The sequence below is a fragment of the Pollicipes pollicipes genome, unplaced genomic scaffold, assembly GCF_011947565.3.
Source record: "Pollicipes pollicipes isolate AB1234 unplaced genomic scaffold, Ppol_2.1 Scaffold_3087;HRSCAF=3621_pilon_pilon_pilon, whole genome shotgun sequence".
Classification (NCBI taxonomy): Eukaryota; Metazoa; Arthropoda; class Thecostraca; order Pollicipedomorpha; family Pollicipedidae; genus Pollicipes; species Pollicipes pollicipes.
This window is the reverse complement of record NW_023596225.1, coordinates 13,137,136-13,155,301: the sequence shown is the minus strand read 5'-3', so window position 1 is coordinate 13,155,301 and position 18,166 is coordinate 13,137,136. Positions and strand designations below refer to the sequence as shown.

The 18,166-nt window shown below is 51.1% G+C and overlaps 1 protein-coding gene across 1 annotated transcript in view; it reads left to right on the top strand.

Annotated features, from left to right (window-relative positions):
* The window catches only part of LOC119089397 (ionotropic receptor 93a), a 35,883-nt gene extending 17,849 nt beyond the window's left edge, over positions 1–18,034 (top strand). The window contains exons 7-16 of the mRNA XM_037212063.1: positions 1,280–1,438; positions 2,188–2,355; positions 3,638–3,793; positions 4,037–4,143; positions 5,041–5,290; positions 5,921–6,083; positions 7,078–7,298; positions 9,052–9,314; positions 10,547–10,704; positions 11,987–18,034. Coding sequence (XP_037067958.1) covers positions 1,280–1,438; positions 2,188–2,355; positions 3,638–3,793; positions 4,037–4,143; positions 5,041–5,290; positions 5,921–6,083; positions 7,078–7,298; positions 9,052–9,314; positions 10,547–10,704; positions 11,987–12,102 — 1,761 coding nt within the window. The 3' untranslated portion in view covers positions 12,103–18,034. The remainder of the gene's footprint in view (positions 1–1,279; positions 1,439–2,187; positions 2,356–3,637; positions 3,794–4,036; positions 4,144–5,040; positions 5,291–5,920; positions 6,084–7,077; positions 7,299–9,051; positions 9,315–10,546; positions 10,705–11,986) is intronic.
* The last annotated feature ends 132 nt before the right edge of the window (positions 18,035–18,166 follow it).

Here is an 18,166-nt window from a genome sequence, read left to right as displayed (position 1 = left end):
CTCGTGTAGCTTTTCAAGATAGGCCTGTGGGTTGAGCGGGTTAAGTTAAGCCCTAAATGCACAGCTTACAGGTACCTCCACGGATTTCACCCAACTTTCTCTCAGCGTTATGGAGTTGGATTGCCCCCCCCCCCCCCCCCCAACTGCACAGTTCTACTTTTCCTCACTCTGTCTCGGTAGAAGGTGGAGTTGCGCATCATTATCATTTTGTTAAGCGTCGATCCTCGAAACTGGGTTTTCGTTATCGACGACGGGTCGATGTTGTGTAACTTCAGACGTTGTTAGACGCATGCGGCTTCGGGAGCAAAGACTTGCGTTGATGTGTGCGACTTTTAAAAGCTTCCACAGAAACCGCTGACTGGCGGTCGCATGAGGCAGGGTGCAGGCTCTAACACATTACTCATTTGGGCATGTTCGACACAGCTAGTGTTGTGCTGATGGTCAGTGTCTGGCGATTATGTCGCCATCAGCTCAGCCGGCTGGTATTAATCTTCAGGTTTTCTTAGCTGTTCCATCGAACATTCACGTCGAAGTTGGCGGCGGCACACCACTCCATTTTAATGTATTGTACATTCTTAGCCTTCAGAAGTTGATGGGGGGGGGGGGAGCAAACTCATCGTTTGGGCGGGGAACAAATGAAATATTGAAAAGGGGTAGTGGCCCATCCATAGGAATTTCAATCGAAGCCCGTGGGTCCGAGTCGCTTTTGGTGCTCACTATTTGCGCCCAAATGGGATGGCCTACGGCCGGTGGCAGCCGTCCCTCTAAAGGTCAGGTGACGTCAGAGGGCAGCCCAAAGTGTGCCGAGCATTGTGGCCCAGGCTAGGCTTTTGCCACAAAAATTTCCCGTTGGCCAGAAGCTTTATGATCAGGTGGTAAGGTGATGGCTACTGGAATCGGCGTCGTTTACCACAGGGGCTGATCCCAGACAACCATCCAGTCAAAACGTTCTGACTTAATATTGGAGGTGATGCAGCGTAAAAGCAAACTCCTGGAAAAGAAGAGGATATAGATTGTTACAGGCAAAGGTGACACAGCTTCCAATGCCTTCCTTGAAGGCAGATATTAGTGGACCTTAACCTAAAGAACAAAATACCAGCATAGTAAAGGCAAACTGGTGGTATAACGACCACCAAAAATGGCATGAATGCCAAATTATCTTCGCCCAATGCTGCCTCTAGTTTCATTCACCAAGCTGCTAGAACAGATGGACCTAATAAATGATCCAGTGCATGAGCATCGGTTTCATAAAGTCAGATGGCTGCCGTTTGTTTTCCAGGCTCGTTCAATGCATTTAATGGTGCCAGAAACGCAGTGGCTCATTGTGTTTTGGGATACGACCCAGCAAGACACAAACATGCTCCAGTTTCTGCCGGACGTGGAAGACGGGGAGAATCTATCGTTTCTGTTCAACGCGTCCAAGAAAGGCGAATGCCAGGTTGATAAACCACACAACGCGCAATTTATTCCGTTATGCAGTGATGTATTGAAGCACCTTGGCCTTTGCGCTTTCGTTTCTGTGTCCACACGCGAGCAGGCTTTGGTTTCTGTGTCCACACGCGAGCAGGCCTTGGTTTCTGTGTCCACACGCGAGCAGGCTTTGGTTTCTGTGTCCACACGCGAGTAGGCTTTGGTTTCTGTGTCCACACGCGAGCAGGCTTCGGTTTCTGTGTCCACACGCGAGCACGCTTTGGTTTCCTTTATCCTAAACCTATTCACAACTTGAAGTGCATGAAGACACCTGTTCAGCAATTCAGAGACCAGCTGCGCATTGTGGCAAGCGCGGTTGCCATTTGCAAGCACTGCAGAGCCGCAATAGACGACGTTTTAAATTAACAATGAAATTGTGCATCTGATTAAGTTGAGTTACCTTTTTGTGAAATCAGTGCATGCGTGGTCTTGCCATCTCGCTCATCACCGCTCACGCAACGAGTTTTTTTTGTTTTGTTTGAAAGGGGGACAGAATCTCACCGCATGAGATCTTTGGGCAACAATGTAACTGTCCTCCTTTCCAGTGCCGAACTGGAAAAGTTCCAGTGGGAACTTCTCTGTCACTGGTCAGCATATTTTTCGCTCTCCACATATACCAATATCACATACACGTCATCACGCCGATCCTGCACGTGAACACTCCGCACTCACAGCAGCGTCACCCCTAGCAAGGCAACCAGTACACCCGGCTCCCAGGTGAACGACACGTGTCTGCTGGAGACGGTGACGCTGGCACTGCTGGAGGCCATGGACGAGCAGCACGGACGCGAGTGGCAGTTGCGTGTCAACGTGGACGAGGACGAGTGGCAGGAACTGAAGCCCACCGACGCCGAGCGCTCTTACCGCTACATGGAGAGCATGCGGGTACGGGACGGCATTTCGTAACGGATGGAGCGTGTTGGTGCATCGTAACGCATGAAGCGTGTGGGTGCATCGTAACGCAAGGAGCGTGTCGGTGCATCGTAACGCATGAAGCGTTTTGGTGCATCGTAACGCATGGAGGATGTCGGTGTATCGTAACGCATGGAGGGTGTCGGTGCATCGTAACGCATGGAGGGTGTCAGTGCATCGTAACGCATGGAGCGTGTTGGTGCATCATAACGCATGAAGCGTGTTGGTGCATCGTAACGCATGGAGGGTGTCGGTGCATCGTAACGCATGGAGCGTGTCGGTGCATCGTAACGCATGAAGCGTGTCGGTGCATCGTAACGCATGGAGCGTGTTGGTGCATCGTAACGCATGAAGCGTGTTGGTGCATCGGAACGAATGGAGGGCATCGTAACGCATGGAGCGTGTTGGTGCATCGTAACGCATGGAGGGTGTCGGTGCAGCACGATGTATGAAGCGGGTCAATGCATCACGGTCATTCTTTGCCACCACGCTGAGCATGGTGACAAACGAAACACGCGCTCTCTGAGTAATAAGACGTACGTACCAGCATAATTCGATGCATCGGTGTGGTGCGTGGCCACGATGTTGCTCATGGCCTCCGCTACAGTTATCGACAAAGTATTCTTTGTCGAGGACCTGCAGTTATCGAGTCGTGTGCGTGGAAGTTCAAGTTAGCACGTGTCCGTGTAGTTAGCAAAGTATTCATATTCGTATTAATATTTGTACAAGCCGAAAACGCGGCCACGAATCATTCCGTGATCAATGCTTTGCGTCCAAAACAGAAAATGTCATGTTGCCTTGTTTAAAATAGTTTTGTAGATGCTTCATTACGTGGTTCCTGTGGTATATTGGGATGTGAAATTTGCTGGAAAAATTTGAATAGCTGTTTGAGACTGCATAAGCAGTAAGAGAACTTCGCAATAAAAAGGGCGCTCTTGGCACAATAAGGGATAATCTACTGAGTGTGCCTGCAAGCTGCAGTCTCCATCTTATTAATTCAGATAATCTTTGAGGAATTTAAACAATAACTGGGCTCAAATTGTCCATGGGTTCGATTGGGTGAGTGGTGGAAGTACACCAGGAGACTGTCACACATGACATGTCCCTCCATAGCGGCGGACCTGGCGTGGTGGTTGTTCTGGTCACGTCCCAAGTGACCCTCCAGTGCCGGGCAGGGTGTTATGACCGTGGTCTGGTGCCTCCTCGGCAGAGCCGGGTGAGTGCCAGCCGCCGGTGTGCCGGCTGCCGGCGTTGGTCCCTGCAGGCGGCGCTGATCGGCGACTACGGCGAGGTCTCACTGCTCGATGTCGGCACATGGGAGCCGGGCAAGGGTCTCCGCATCACGGACGACCTGTTCCCGCACGTGAGCGGCGGCTTCCGCGGCCGGACCATACCCATCATGTCACTGGAGGTTGGTGCCCGGCCAGCGGCTACAAGTCATCGAGAGGATTGTGCTGCCATAACGCGTATGCGACATATCTGACGGTGAAATGAAAAACTTGTGTCAGCGTGTATCGGATAATACTATTTGCGACACCCAGCCATGAAAAGTAAGTCTAAGAATGCCGGCTAGATTGCTTTCGTCTTCAGACAACTCGTCCGGATCGGCTGTGTCACCAGGCGTTGAGATCAGAATGACTCCCACTACTTACAGTTTCCTCCTTGGCAAATTTATGAGAGGGACAGCCGCGGCTTTGTGTACAAATATACGGGCGTCGTGTTCGAGCTGGTGAACGAACTGGCATCGAAGCTCAACTTCTCGTGAGTATTTACGAGTCCATCGGGCAAGCCGAAGCATCGAACCCAAATGGCGGCTCCTAGCCTGTCTTTCGTAAAGAACGATCGAACATGCAGCCTGTCGTAATGAGAAGGATACCGACAGACTCTAAGGCATCAAAAAGCTATCAGGGCTGTCAGGTTCAGGGCTATAAAACCCAATTATTTGGCCCGGAGACATTTTATTTGGTCACCATGCGCCTCTGCGCCATTTTACGTTTTCGGGAAGCATGCTTTGATATATTTCCAAAAAACCAAGCACACAAGCGTAAAATGAGCAAGCATCACATCCAGAAAAAGCTTGCCAGTTATTTTGACAGGCCCGACCGCAAACGATGGATTCAGTCGGCGGTTTATTCCATTACTTTGTATTTTACAGAACAAGGTGCCTGTACAATGTGGGTGACTAACTTAGATTCCAGTCGAATAAATGCTGCCGTGAAAATGGCTAATATGAAATGCTCAAAGAATGGGACAAGCAGGAACGGAACCCACGGTTTATGGGAATGGCTAAAACAAAGGCCATACACTTTCATTTTGGAAGCGTACTGGTTTCGTCATCGGGTGCTTATTCCTCATTTCACATTTGCGGTGTTCATGATTTGGTCCCATAGGGCCAAATGCACAAATCTGATCTGGCGAACTGGTACATTACGACGCATAAAACGCTTCCAGTGCGAATTTACTGAGTATTTGCATAGCCCTGATGGCAGTTGATGGGTTTCGTCTCTTGTTTATCCCATTTTCCGTGCATTTCAGCATAAGATACCTGTGAAATGCGATGGGACCGAATTAAGTGTCAATCGAATAGAGGCTTGCGTGACGAGAGCTGGTGAATTGCCCTGGCGCTGCGGTGTGCACTGAGTGCTCGGGTCACCGCAGATACGTGGTGCGGGCGCCGCGGGATGGCTTGTGGGGCGAGGAGGTGTCTCCCGGCCGCTGGAACGGCATGATCGGCGAGGTGCTAGAGGGACGTGTCATGCTGGCGGCCGGCGCCTTCACCGTCAACGCCGCCCGCCAGCGCGTCATCAACTACACCGTGTTCATCGACCGGCAGCCGTACAACATGTTGACCCGCCGGCCGGACCGCCTCACACGCGCCCTGCTCTTCCTCGAGCCGTTCGCCACCGACGTGAGAGAGTGGGGACGTGATGCGTCTCCCCAGCCGCACCGGGGGATTTGTCACGCTGTACGAGGGAGCGGGGGGGGGGGGGGGCATCCTCGAGATCAGACTGAGATGGCGGGCTGACGTAGTCAGACATTACACTTGGCCCAAACCCCGCTGCCTTATTTGCTAACGCAAAAGTATGAGTATTGTTTCACGCCCAGCCATGAACGGAAGCTAGTGTGTTGGTACGTGTGAAGTTTGATGCAGAATGACTTCAAGACCTTGGTGATGGAGACTAGGGCGTCGGCTCGCGTGCCCTAGATCCACAACTGCTGGAGGTAACGTAGTGGTAACGTGGTACAACCGGTAGCGGTTCTTTCCAGTCGAGAATATTAATGCTTGTATAGGGCTGTTCTGTATACAGCTGCTCCCGCTTTGATAAGCCAGGAATATCTGGCCGCTTTTCCGCACTCTCTGGCGAACAATATCGTGCAGGTGCAAAGCGGCAGGGTCATTCCCACCGATCAAAGTCGGTGCAAACTGGTTTACTACGCAGGCAAGCGCTAAGCACCTCCATAAATTTGCAGTTTGCGAGCCTGACCAGTTATGGTAGCCGATCACGGGCCACTAGATGCTGCACTCTATCTACCGCAGACCTGGTGGTGCATCTTCTCCGCCGTGTTACTCGCCGGGCCTGTCCTCTGGCTCATCAACCGAAGCAGCTTCTTCTATCGCTACTACAACATAGCCAACACCAAGGAGTTTTTTAGCCTCAAGTATTGCTCTTGGTACACATACGGCGCTATTTTACAGCAAGGTAAGTGCTGGCTTACTGTAGGCTGCCGCAGCATGTAGGTGAGTATGTTGCTGTACCGCATTCGAGCGTACATAGGTGTGAAACAGAAAAAAACCTAACATATTCAAAGCTCCTGTAGACAATCGTGCGATCTTTCCCGTATCAGAGTTTTGCGCTATCTGACTTTCGTTTTCCGTCTCGACGGCTGCCTCGATTTATCGATCAGGCCAAGCGGCTTGCACTATGTGGCATCTCATTTCCCTCAAACTACTCCAGTTTCCTCTCCCACCAGCTTGTGAAGACTGCAAAGCAAAGTTGGTAATGTTGGCCAAGTACGTGGCCCATGGCTGGTGACATCTGAGTCACCCCTCCCCAGTCGGCAAAAACTCCTATGTACGGCCTCTGACCCTGCTGTCTGGATAGGCCTCACACCTGCCTTATCGAGGAGTACCCATATGTGTGCGGCTTCTGACCCTGCTGTCTGGATAGGCCTCACACCTGCCTTATCGAGGAGCACCCATATGTGTGCGGCTTCTGACCCCCGCTGTCTGGATAGGCCTCACACCTGCCTTATCGAGGAGCACCCATATGTGTGCGGCTTCTGACCCCCGCTGTCTGGATAGGCTTCACACCTGCCTTATCGGGGAGCACCCATGTGTGTGCGGCCTTTGTTGCTGTCTGGACAGTGCCTCTGTGTGGTCGAGGAATACCCATGTGCGCGCAACCTCTGAGTGTTGCTGCCAGGACAGTGCTCCGCTTGTGCCAGGTGGCGGCTCTCTGAACCCCGGCTGCTGCTATCTGACTTTCATCTCGCCTACGTGTCCCCAACATCAGCTGATGAGCAGCTGGCTGCTGCTGACTGCGCTGTGTTCCGCGCTAGTACAGTAGAGAAGATGGAGAACGCGGCTGCCGCCGACTGCGCTGTGTTCCGCGCCAGTTCCCCTGAGTAATTGGGAACGCGGCTGCTGTTGTCTGACAGCCGCTACCCCCCCCCCCCCCCTTTCCTCAACGGCAGGAGGCCCCCGACTGCCTCGGGCAGACTCAGGTCGGTTCGTGGTCGGCGTCTGGTGGCTGTTTGTCCTCGTGGTGGTCACCACCTACTCTGGCAATCTGGTGGCCGTGCTCACCTTTCCCCGCATCAACAACCCCATCAACAGTCTACAGGACCTGCTGCGCTTCAAGGATGACGTCACTTGGGGTGTCCAGGGCGGAACGGCCATCGCTTCCTACTTCAAGGTCAATTAGGTCAATGAGAGCGCCTCGCTGGTATTCGCTCCCTATTTAACAAATTGTTATATTAACCCTAGGATGGCATAGTGCTGGTTAAGTGTAAGTAATGGTAAGTATTGAATTGAATGCAGATGAGCCCCTGACAATAATTACATATGTGATATCCGTTAAGTAAGTTGCATTCTGGAATGAATATTTGGTCGCGGACCTTGCTCACAGAATCGAAAAGCTCAAGTATTTACATCATTTTAAATAAATCATAATCTGTAAGACAGATTGCTTAAGCTTTCGATGTTGTAAACAATGTCAGGTATCGAAAATTCATGACAAATACGACAGACGAAACGAATATCACGAAAATAATTGATGTAAGTAGGTCATCTTAATCAACTCTAATGTTACACCGACGCATTTCTTGGTAATCGTATTCCGAAACCGTCAACGAAAATTCATGAAAAACACAACAGACTTAATGAATATGATCGATACAACTAATGTTAAGAGGTGATCTTACTTAACTTCAACACGCGCCCGGGTGGCCGGCTAGATACCCTTCGCTCAAGTGGGGGGTCAGTTTGACCCCCTGAGATCTCGGGAACTAAGAGAGCTAGAGACACCAAACTTACAGAGTGTGTTGGACTGTACGTGAAAACTCACTTAGGTCAAAGTTTCAGGCTTCTAGGTCATGATCTTTGGGTCAAACAAGGTCAAGTTTCAGGTTGGTTTCCAAAGTGCCCCCAGAACCTGGATAACCGTTTCTAAGCAAAAGGTCACATGCCCATTCAAGGTTCGTGACTGTCAAGGTGACCAAAATCATACAAGACTGCTCTGAGTTTTGCATTTGACTAAGCGACAAAGATTACGCTGAGCAGTATGTTCCTAAAAACAAGATGTTAACCTGGGTCATTTTAGGCCAATGACCTATTCTGACCTCTAAGAAACCCACGTAAGATGTATAATGTGGTTCCTGCTATCAGTAAATTCGACACGAGCACCAGAAATTATCTCATACGGCAAGCCCCAGAGTAACAAAACAGGTTGGTTTTGACCTTGGCGTGACCTTCATGCCTGACCCTAGGCCAACTTAATTTGGTCATTCAACTGTTGTGTTGCCTAAGAAAGTGTCTCAGATATGTATGGCTTCGTCTAACACTTCGTTGTTGAGTCAGATTAAAAGATTCTCTAGAAACTGCCTTCGCTGAAACCATGCCCTGACTTTGACCTGCGATAGGTCAGCGACCTTACAAGGTACATTTAAATTTGTGATGCCAAACGATCTGCTATTCAATTGTCCATAGCTATGCAAAATTTAGCGCGACCACGCCGCGCCGGTCGGAAACCATTCCGGAAAAACCTTGGGGGGAGGGTCCATTTGACCTGCACCCCCACCCGAGTGCGTGCTAATATTACATTGATGCATTTGCTGGTGATAATTTTCATACTTAGCCTGAAGGAGGAAAGTTACAGTTTTAACCGGAGCAGCTGGCTTTGCGTTTTATTCGCCGTTCACGAGCCACTAGAGCAAATTGTGCTAAAAACACCTCCAGCAGAGGTGGATCGATGTTATAATCGTCGCCCGACCCTACATTTGCTTCATGCTACAAGCACATATGGAAACACGTTGTCCTTGTGTTTTGTAGCCGTGTGGCTCATATGAAGCCTCAGTATCGCTGAATGTGATAATTAACGTGTATTTTGCCTTTTATCTGAGATAAGACAGCAAAGATCTGCAGGCCATTCACTCGTACTGCACCACCAGGACTCTCCAGAGCCAAAGTTCCGCAAGATTTACGATGGCGCCAAGATCCACAATGGAGACACGGACAAGGATATCCTGGCAATGGTACGCTACGAAAACCACATCTACATAGAGTGGAAGACCAATCTGCTCTTCCTGATGAAGGAGGAGTTTCGACGCAACGATCGCTGCTACTACTCGTTAGCCAAGGAGAACTTCTTCGAGGAGTTCGTGGGCATGGTGTTGCCTCCGAAAAGCCCCTATCGGAAGAAAATCAACAAAGAGTAAGTGACCAGCTGTGACTGAGCGCACGTGTCCCCGTGCATCTGTACGTTATGTACAGAGGTGAGCCACCGGGCTCCCTCGGGAAATTAAAATGGCATGAGCCTGTATGCATCGACCGATGATGCGTGCATGACCTGCCACAGACAGCAGCAGCTCGTAATCCATTCCGAGTCTCTGTTCCGACAGGTCACTTCAAATTATGAACTAGAATGATTCAGTTCACAATTCGCAGCACATGCGTCGGTAAGCCGATCACCTTTTCCCAGCTAGTGACGGATGGCTGGGCAACAACAGGTCACCACAGGGCTGGTTCCTTCCGACGCTGAGCAAAACACTGTAACGGGCGCTTATTCTGAAGAAATGAGTGCTTGTTGTTTGACATCATTTCAGCCGGATTTGCCAATCAGTGCCGGGCTTACAAGTGCTTGCGAGAGTAGGCGCGAAGCTCAGGGCACATGTGCGCGTAACACCTTGCGCATATATCGAAGCAAAAGTTCTATCCGAGAAACGAACAAAACGCATTTACCAAGATATTTAGCCTAATCTTCAGTTTTTAAACATTGCGGCATGTCAACGTTATCATTTGTCGAGAGTGGGATCAACACACCTTTCGAGTTTTTCGCATTCCCGTTGATTAATATTTTCTGTGGGACTGAAGTCCGCGAGTACTTTAAGCATTTCACGGTTGTTTTGATGAATTTCTCTATCTTGTGAGGATTGCACGTGGTAGGCCCCACAGACGAGTACTATATGATTCCGAAACTCTGTTTGAATTATAAGTTGAACTTTTTATTTCATAGTGAAGCCCTACAGGACTTTCAAACGATGGTGTCAAATGACGGCAGTTCAACAGCCGTAAAAGAGTGTTCGGCAGTGATAGCTATACTTTTATGGCAATAGCATGGCAAGACAATGTAATAAGCGGGAAAGTATGCGACGGAGCTGAGCTTTGAGATTTTGGCGCGGTTATGCGTTCAGCTGGCGGTGATGTAAAAGGCATTTTATGCCTCTTCCCCTTCATCCCCTCCAGTCCTTCTTTCATGTTCTCCAACGTAAACAAGCGACGCTTCCTGCAAAATACCGTAGGCGAAGCTAGGTCAACACGATGCATTACCTCTAGCCTGGCGCTTGCAGTTAACGAAAACAATGTATCAGTGATACGTCGTGCGAAATGTGAATATGTGCGTTGTGCGTCTGACAAATGTTCCTATCCGGATTCCCACCGTAACAGGATATCCAAAATCCTGAAGGCGGGCTTCATCCAAAAGTGGAAGGCGGACTTTTGGCCGGCGCAGGACCGCTGCTCCTCTACGGCGTACGGCGGCACCGGCACACAGAAAAAGGTCGACCTGGATGACATGCAGGGCTCCTTCTACCTGCTACTGCTTGGTAGGATACGTCGCACCGTGCCATAACAGGCGAGCGCCGAGCACCCAAGTACCAGAGTCCCATTCCCCATTGCCAAAACGCCGTCCACAAGTTGTATACTATGGCGTCACAGGTAAACGCATCACTGCAGTGCTTACGCCGCGGAGCACAATCGCTTTCGTGCGAAGTAGCATGACAAGACACGTTATAGATAGCAACCTCAGGTAAATACTTTGCCAATGCAGAACTGAGCCAAAGCGGCCGTGACTTAAAGACCTGCTTTAATCCTGGATCCATTGATCAGTGCAAGTAGATGCGGGTTGGCATGAAGGCCGTTAAGCCTAAGGCCGCATATAACCGGAAGCAGATCCCAAGTGCCGGTTTTCGAACCGAAACACAGGTTCAGCGTCTGGTGTCGGTCGGGGCAGCCGCACCTCGACACGTGGACGCGACTGCAGACCGGGGGAATGGCCTCAGGGAGCACCCTTATGGCATGGCCGGCCAAACTGCGCTTCCGTTCTGTAGTGCCTCGGTACAAGTCGTGCAGTTGCGTCAGTTTGGGATTGATCCTCGCATGCGCTGCGCGACACACGCATCCATTCAAATCCGAAGTGCGCACGGTCCGCACCGACACCTAGACCCCACCGAAGTGCGCACGGTCCACACCGACACCTAGACCCCACCGAAGTGCGCACGGTCCGCAACGGCACCTAGATCCCACCGGAGTGCGCACGGTCTGCACCGACACCTAGACCCGTGCGCACCAAAGTGTGCACGGTCCGCGCCAACACCTAGACCCCACCAAAGTGCGCACGGTCCGCGCCAACACCTAGACCCGTGCGCACCAAAGTGCGCACGGTCCGCACCGACACCTAGACCCCACCGGAGTGCGCACGGTCCGCACCGACACCTAGACGCCACCGGAATGCGCACGGTCCGCAACACGTAGACCCCACCGGATACGTAAACACTTGGATCCCCGGTATCAGGCCGAATCAGGCCGAATGTTAGGTCCATGCCGGCGCATGACAGGACAAAGGAAAGCTACTGCTGTCAACGGCGTAGATATCGGACATTTCCTCAGACCGGCCACACTACCAGTGCCGGTAAGAGCGAGCGGAATACGCCGAGCACCGCCGCTCCCGCTTCCTGCGCCGCCTCTCATGATCGCGTGAGGTCCAGACGCCACCTGTTCGATACACGCCGATTGGCATCCTCACGTGCCCCAAACGTGCCGGTCTGCTGTGACCAGCCAGGCCCGTGGTGGGGCATGCAGAATCAGCCACGACGCCTCCCGTTTCAGGCCTGTTCATCGGCCTGGTGTCGCTGCTGCTGGAGTGCTGCTACCGCAACACCGACTTCAAGCGACCGCAGCAGTCGGCCAAGGAGGTGGTCATACAACACACGTTCTTGGAATGAAGTTCAAAACTCAGAGACGTTGAGTGATCCCAAGCTTCGCATCCGAACGCCTGACACCAGTCCCCGACTTCCGGAATCATTGATCTGACATCCGAACACCGCCGCGGAGGGCCATGTGTAACCGAAGGAGAGGCGAAAGGCTGGAGGTCTTCGGATGGCGTGCGTTCGCTATTAAAAACTGATGTCATGGTGTTGACTCCAGCACCTTTCGATTTTAATCACTTTGTTGTCATTTCATTTACCCTCAGCTCATCTGTCCCGCATTGGATGGCTTATCAGCTCAGCTGTCCCGCATTGGATGACCCTCAGCTCAGCTGTCCCGCATTGGATGACCCTCAGCTCAGCTGTCCCGCATTGCATGGTCCTCAGCTCAGCTGTCCCGCATTGGATAATAGTCTGCTTGTCAGGCAGTCGAAGGGTAGAAATGTATTGGTGCACGCTTGAACATACCGCGCTTGCAAGTTGCTTAGCCTCAGGTCATGCATCGGACGAGACAAGCCAATGCTGCAGTATCTAATCAGATTTGTTTACGCTTAAAACGTCCAGCGCAAAAGACGTACGCCTTTACGACAAAATGTCCCATTCGAGCGGTGGCTAGCGTCATTTATCCTTTCATGGACATACCCCGTCCGTATGTTCTCCGCATAGCGACCTAATTAGCGCAATGTCGGTCTCCAACGGGATTTGCAGCAATCGTTAGTCGGAACTCGAGTCTTGTTCACGTTTTTAATGGTGCAGAAATCGCACTGACCACCGGATCAAGTCCCAGCAAACATGCAAGAACACCCAATGTCTCTGAGGGAAATCGCAAGCTTCACTGCGGAGCGAACGTCGCTTCGCGAAAGGGCGTGGTGATCGCGCCGCACGGCGAACAAGGTTTAGCCATTTGGGTGCTAAGGGGACCGATATTTTTCATGCTATTGCACATACGCCATGGTATCGGCTGCCTGTTGCTTCTCCCCTCACTGAGGTCCGACCAGTCAGCATCGAGCCGGGTGATGATCAACCCGTATGTCATGCGCCCCGGGCTGGGCAAATCGGGCGGACAGGTCAGGAGGTGGGGGGCTCGGGGTTTGAGCCCAAGGGGACGGCACTTTAGCCGCAAAGGAGGTGTGTTGGAGGCAGAGACGGTAGAGGACACAAGGGGTCTGGTAGCATGAATTCGTACTGACCTCCCTGACACCCAATCTGGGCGAATCTTGCCACACTGACTGACCGTGCATTTAAAGGCGCTGCGTACCATGGAGACTCGACGGCCTTGAGGGCACGAGACCATATACAGAACCCGCAACAGGAAGGGATCGCGTGTTCCTTTCCTTTTTATGTTATACTGTGCATATGCACACAGAAAATAATACTATGCGTTCATTTAGTATGCAACAAGCGTTTGCACGCTTGTTTCGCTGCGCTCAGTGAACAATTTAGAAATTTCAATTGCATATGTCTGGTAGTTTAAATTACAGTTCTAGGTCCCCTGGTTGCCGAGATATCGCGCAAATGTGAAAAAGACTCGGCCACGGACCGCGCCCGGTGCTGGCGGTCTCCGGTGGCCGTCGGCGGAAGAGAGCGCATTTCACCTGCGCTCTCCGCAATAAAGGCAAGCCTATTCCATGAGACCGGTGCTTGATAGTGAGACGTAACCGGTAACCTTTGCCGTTTCCATGCACTGTCCGTCTTTGAATGATGGCAGCACGCACTGCCGTCGCTTTAAACGGTATTGCGTTGTATCGAACAGTGAAAAACGTTGGGTATCGGCCAAATCAATTTTCCTGCCCCGCGGACCCGTGACGTTACCTTATGTACCACATGATTGTCGGCTCGATTACCCACCAATGCATGCTACTCCCGAGTGCGCCCGTAACCTGGATGAAGAAATGTGGCACAACAGTTTAAAACTGGGGAAAAGATAAACATCCATCATCCTCAGTTTCATGAATGTTTTGCGGTTCCATTCACACCTCCGCCTGCCCTGGGTCCTAAAATGTGACGCAGAACATGTAAACCCGTGGAAAAGAGCAAACGCCATCCTCCTGACTCGTGTGTGCCCGACACATGTAGCGTGCCACCCAACACTTGTGACACCATGGGATTTCCCGTTCAATGGCCTATCGCAGTATGTCAGTCTCGTGTTACTGCGTGCCATAAGAGATAAAATCCCGCGTAAAACGTAAAATGGACGAAATCGGCAAAACACATCGTCACAGCTAATGCGCACATGTCACATGACACGTGCAGCATGACATCGTACACGTTTGAGTGACTGCCCGTTCGATTGCGTATGGAAGCATGCCAGTCCCGACGTACTTTATTCCCTGGTCTCTGAGATATCACAAAAACGTGTGAGCCCCTCAAAAAGGCAAAACACGTGTAAATCCGTGGTTAAACACGTGGGCGTCATGACCTGTGGCACGTGTCACCACACATTATCAGCAATGTTGGGAAACAAAATCCACGCACGAACGAGCACTGCAAACACAGCGACCGTCACACAGCGCGCTGTCGACCGCACGTGCGCGGAGATCCCGCTCACATATGGCCGTTCCGCCGGCTCACAGCCGGCCAGACCGACCGAGCGCCAGAATGCTCGTCGTTCGGTAAGACCTGCGAAATGAACTAAGTTGAAAGCCAGCCACGTGAACGGTCATTTCGGCCCCTAACGCCCAAGGTGTACGCCGGGAGCCAGGTCAATAACTAGTCGTCGTGGCGATAATGTCGTCATGTAATCACTTAGTCTAGGCTCATTTGCGAGCGACATGTGTCAAAATGTGATCAACAAAAGGCTGGTATAGAGGGAGAATGAAACGGCCAACACGCTAATGCAGTTTTCAGCGTTAAATTACGCATAGTTTTGATGGTAGCAGCTTGCATTCGGCGCCGATTTTCAAAACTTGGCCCGTTGCAAACTGTATTGCAATTTACAGCGCAACGTTGCGTTGCACAAGCTCGCAAAACAACTGGAAGTGTACCCGCTTCAATTGTTAATGTTAGCAAACAACATCCACACCTGTACGCGCACTGGGAGCCGAGATATAACCCAAAACGTGAAACCCCCTCAAAAATGGCCAATTCCATCTTTCCAGCACGTGTGCACGCACCACGTGGCGTAAAAAAACAAACATCAGTCCGATGGCCGATTCCATTGTCTACTTCACTGTGCAAGTTTCATGTCGCTGCGACCCTTGGTTATCAAGACATGGCTCCGGGAGTCGGGCCGTCGGCCAGAATCGCGAAATTAGCGTCGCCTGTGTTGAGCCTATGAAAAATTGAGCTAGTTTTTCGCTCGCTTTTGCGAAGCGCAGAATTTTGACGTGACTCAGTCACCGCCAGCAGGCCTTAGTCGTGTGAAAACTTCACGGAAAAACTCCAGACCGTTTAGCCTGCAGGCGATCCCAATTAAATGGCGGACACATACGCACACACATACACATCGTTCCTTCAGTAACATAGAAGAGATGCATTAGCGTTGAACAATGCGTTAGCTCGATTACGTGCACCGCTTGCACATTCTATGATAATCTATCATGAGCGGATTGTTCATTTTGACAGTCCAGTGGCTTATTTACCCAAATTGCTTGCACCACGCTCCACATGTTTCGAATCAAATGATATATGTATTTCTGTCATGCCTAAATGCATCCGCTGCTCTGAAGCGCATTAAGGTTTTTGTACGGTGAGGCCAGTAGTCACAGCATTGTATTGTATCTTGGACGGCACCGGACCGGCAGGGTGCCGTCTGCACGCGCACACATGCCCCTTCAGTTTATGCGTGAAACGCAAAATTGGCAGAATGGCAAAATCCTAAAATCCGCAGACACGTTCGGTGAAACCCGGCTCGTAGCCCGGCATCAGGCCATAGCAAATTGAGATCAATACATTTCAGTGCGGAAAGGAACGGGCAATCGTGCATGCGAAGGCGCGAATCGATGCGCGTTGACGCACCAGTGAGCTTCGGCGCGAACCGTTGACGCACCGGTAAGCTTCTGCGCGAACCGTAGATCCGACGGCTTTCAGGCGTCGGAATACCCATTCCCATACCGTGATACCCATTGGGAAAACAATGGGTATCAGATCTCGGTCACCCGAGCAGACAACGTGAAAATGCCTGCACCGTGCACGCGTGTGTACCGTCAGTCCAGGCAGTCCAATCCAACCATCCAGGCGGTCCGACACCGTCGGACCGATAGCGACGCCGGCAGGCGACGGGAAACCGGCCAAGGCCGGGTTTTCCGAACACACTCTCGAATGCAGCACGCTGGCAACTAAACCGAGCGAGCAGGGACCCTTAAAGCGGCACAGGCACACAGCTCTATTCGTGGTGAAAAATATCCACAAAAAGTATGTCCGCATTCCACAAGTCTGGTCGCAACCACCCAAAGCGTCCATCCATCGCTGCAAATACCAACGTTTCCGTTGGGACAAATTGCTGCGCTCATTTGTCGGCCTATGAACGGACCATACATTGACATTGGGGCTCAAATTTCTGCTAACAGTCTCACGCGTGGAAGATATTCATGAATATGAATGGCATGCTGTGCTTGTAGCTAAATGCGGCAAAAGAGATGATGCGGAAACAGCGTCTGGCAGTTGCACCGATACTTGCAATCTCCGCAAGTTTCCGTCCGTCGGAAACTCTTGTTACTTACCGTGACGGTATTTTACCAAGTAAAACACTGTCACACTGCTGGTGTGACACCAGTAACACATCCGTACAACGCGCAGCTGGCTTTACGCCTTCGAATGGCATAGTGAGATTGGGTAAATCATATATCCCGCAGGTTATGCACGGGTGCGGCGAATATTAAAACATGTGAGGGGCCATTCGCAGCCCGTGCAATGACGCGAAACGAAAACAATGTGAACGAGATACAAAAGCATGTGCGCACACATTGCTGCTCTTCAGCAGTGGTCAGCACATTCAGCTGGTTACAGTGTGTCGATCGCAAGACATGAGCCGGCTCATTTTATCACGCGTGATTTGTCAAGGACAGCATGAGGTGGAACTATGGGGTTTGGCATGCGGTGGCCGACTATGCAAGTCTTCAGAAAATCGGGCGAACACCAGCATGAAAAATCTTTGAGAAGCCCGATGCAATGGGGCAGCCAGGGCTTTTGTAGGAGTGGGGGGGGGGGGAGGGGGCATGAAAGCACATTCTTCAAATACGATATTTTCTATCTGGGATTGGTCACTTCATGTTTCACCCCAGCCCTACTCCCATTGAAGGCATCGAATAATGGTAGGGTAATATCATCGTTTGATTAGCGTCATTTTGCCCTTTTTGAGAAGCTAACCATTTTCAAGCTTCTGTTCTTGGTGTCCCTTTGTGTTTGACCACGTGCTGTCAAGCACAATAGGTGAGCCAGCGGTTCCACCCTTTGTCCCTCTATTCATCAAGGCCCGTCCGAGCTGAACATTCGGACTTGGCTTGCGGTAGCTGGCAATGAAAGTCGCTGGAGACGCAAGAACATATCGCGACAACCAATTTTAAAGTTGCATCGTAGTGCTGACACGCGTCATCTCACATACGGCTTCATATGTGGCTTCAATCACCAATTTCTTCCAGCCGAGCCCCACTCCCATTCAAAAGCATTAAATGGCGTTCAGTTCGTTCATCACGCATGCAATAGCCATGCTCCAGTTCTCAGCGACAAGTCTACCCGCTCAAACCCCACTTGTTTAATTTCAGCGCCAGCAATGTTGAAAAACGGTACCACTGTTCTAAAAAACGTCGAGCAGATAAACCATATTTGGTTTCGGACCTTTTACCATTTGGCCCCGAAGAGAAAACTTAATGTTTTTTTTTAAATTTTGCCGATTCGCATGGGGGCGAGCCCACTGAACCCCTTGCCGCGCCCTTGCCCTCGACCAGTGCTGCTGCCCATATGAATGTCAATTTGGATATACTGCGTAGAGAAGCATTTGTCCCCCCCCCCCCCCATTACATAAGTTTGTCATCGTTTTCATTGTTATCCAGCGCCGCCGTCGCATATAGTTTCCAGGCCCTTCAGGCCAGGCATTTGTATGAAACACGAGGATGAAAACCGGCTGTACCTCTCACCATCGCAA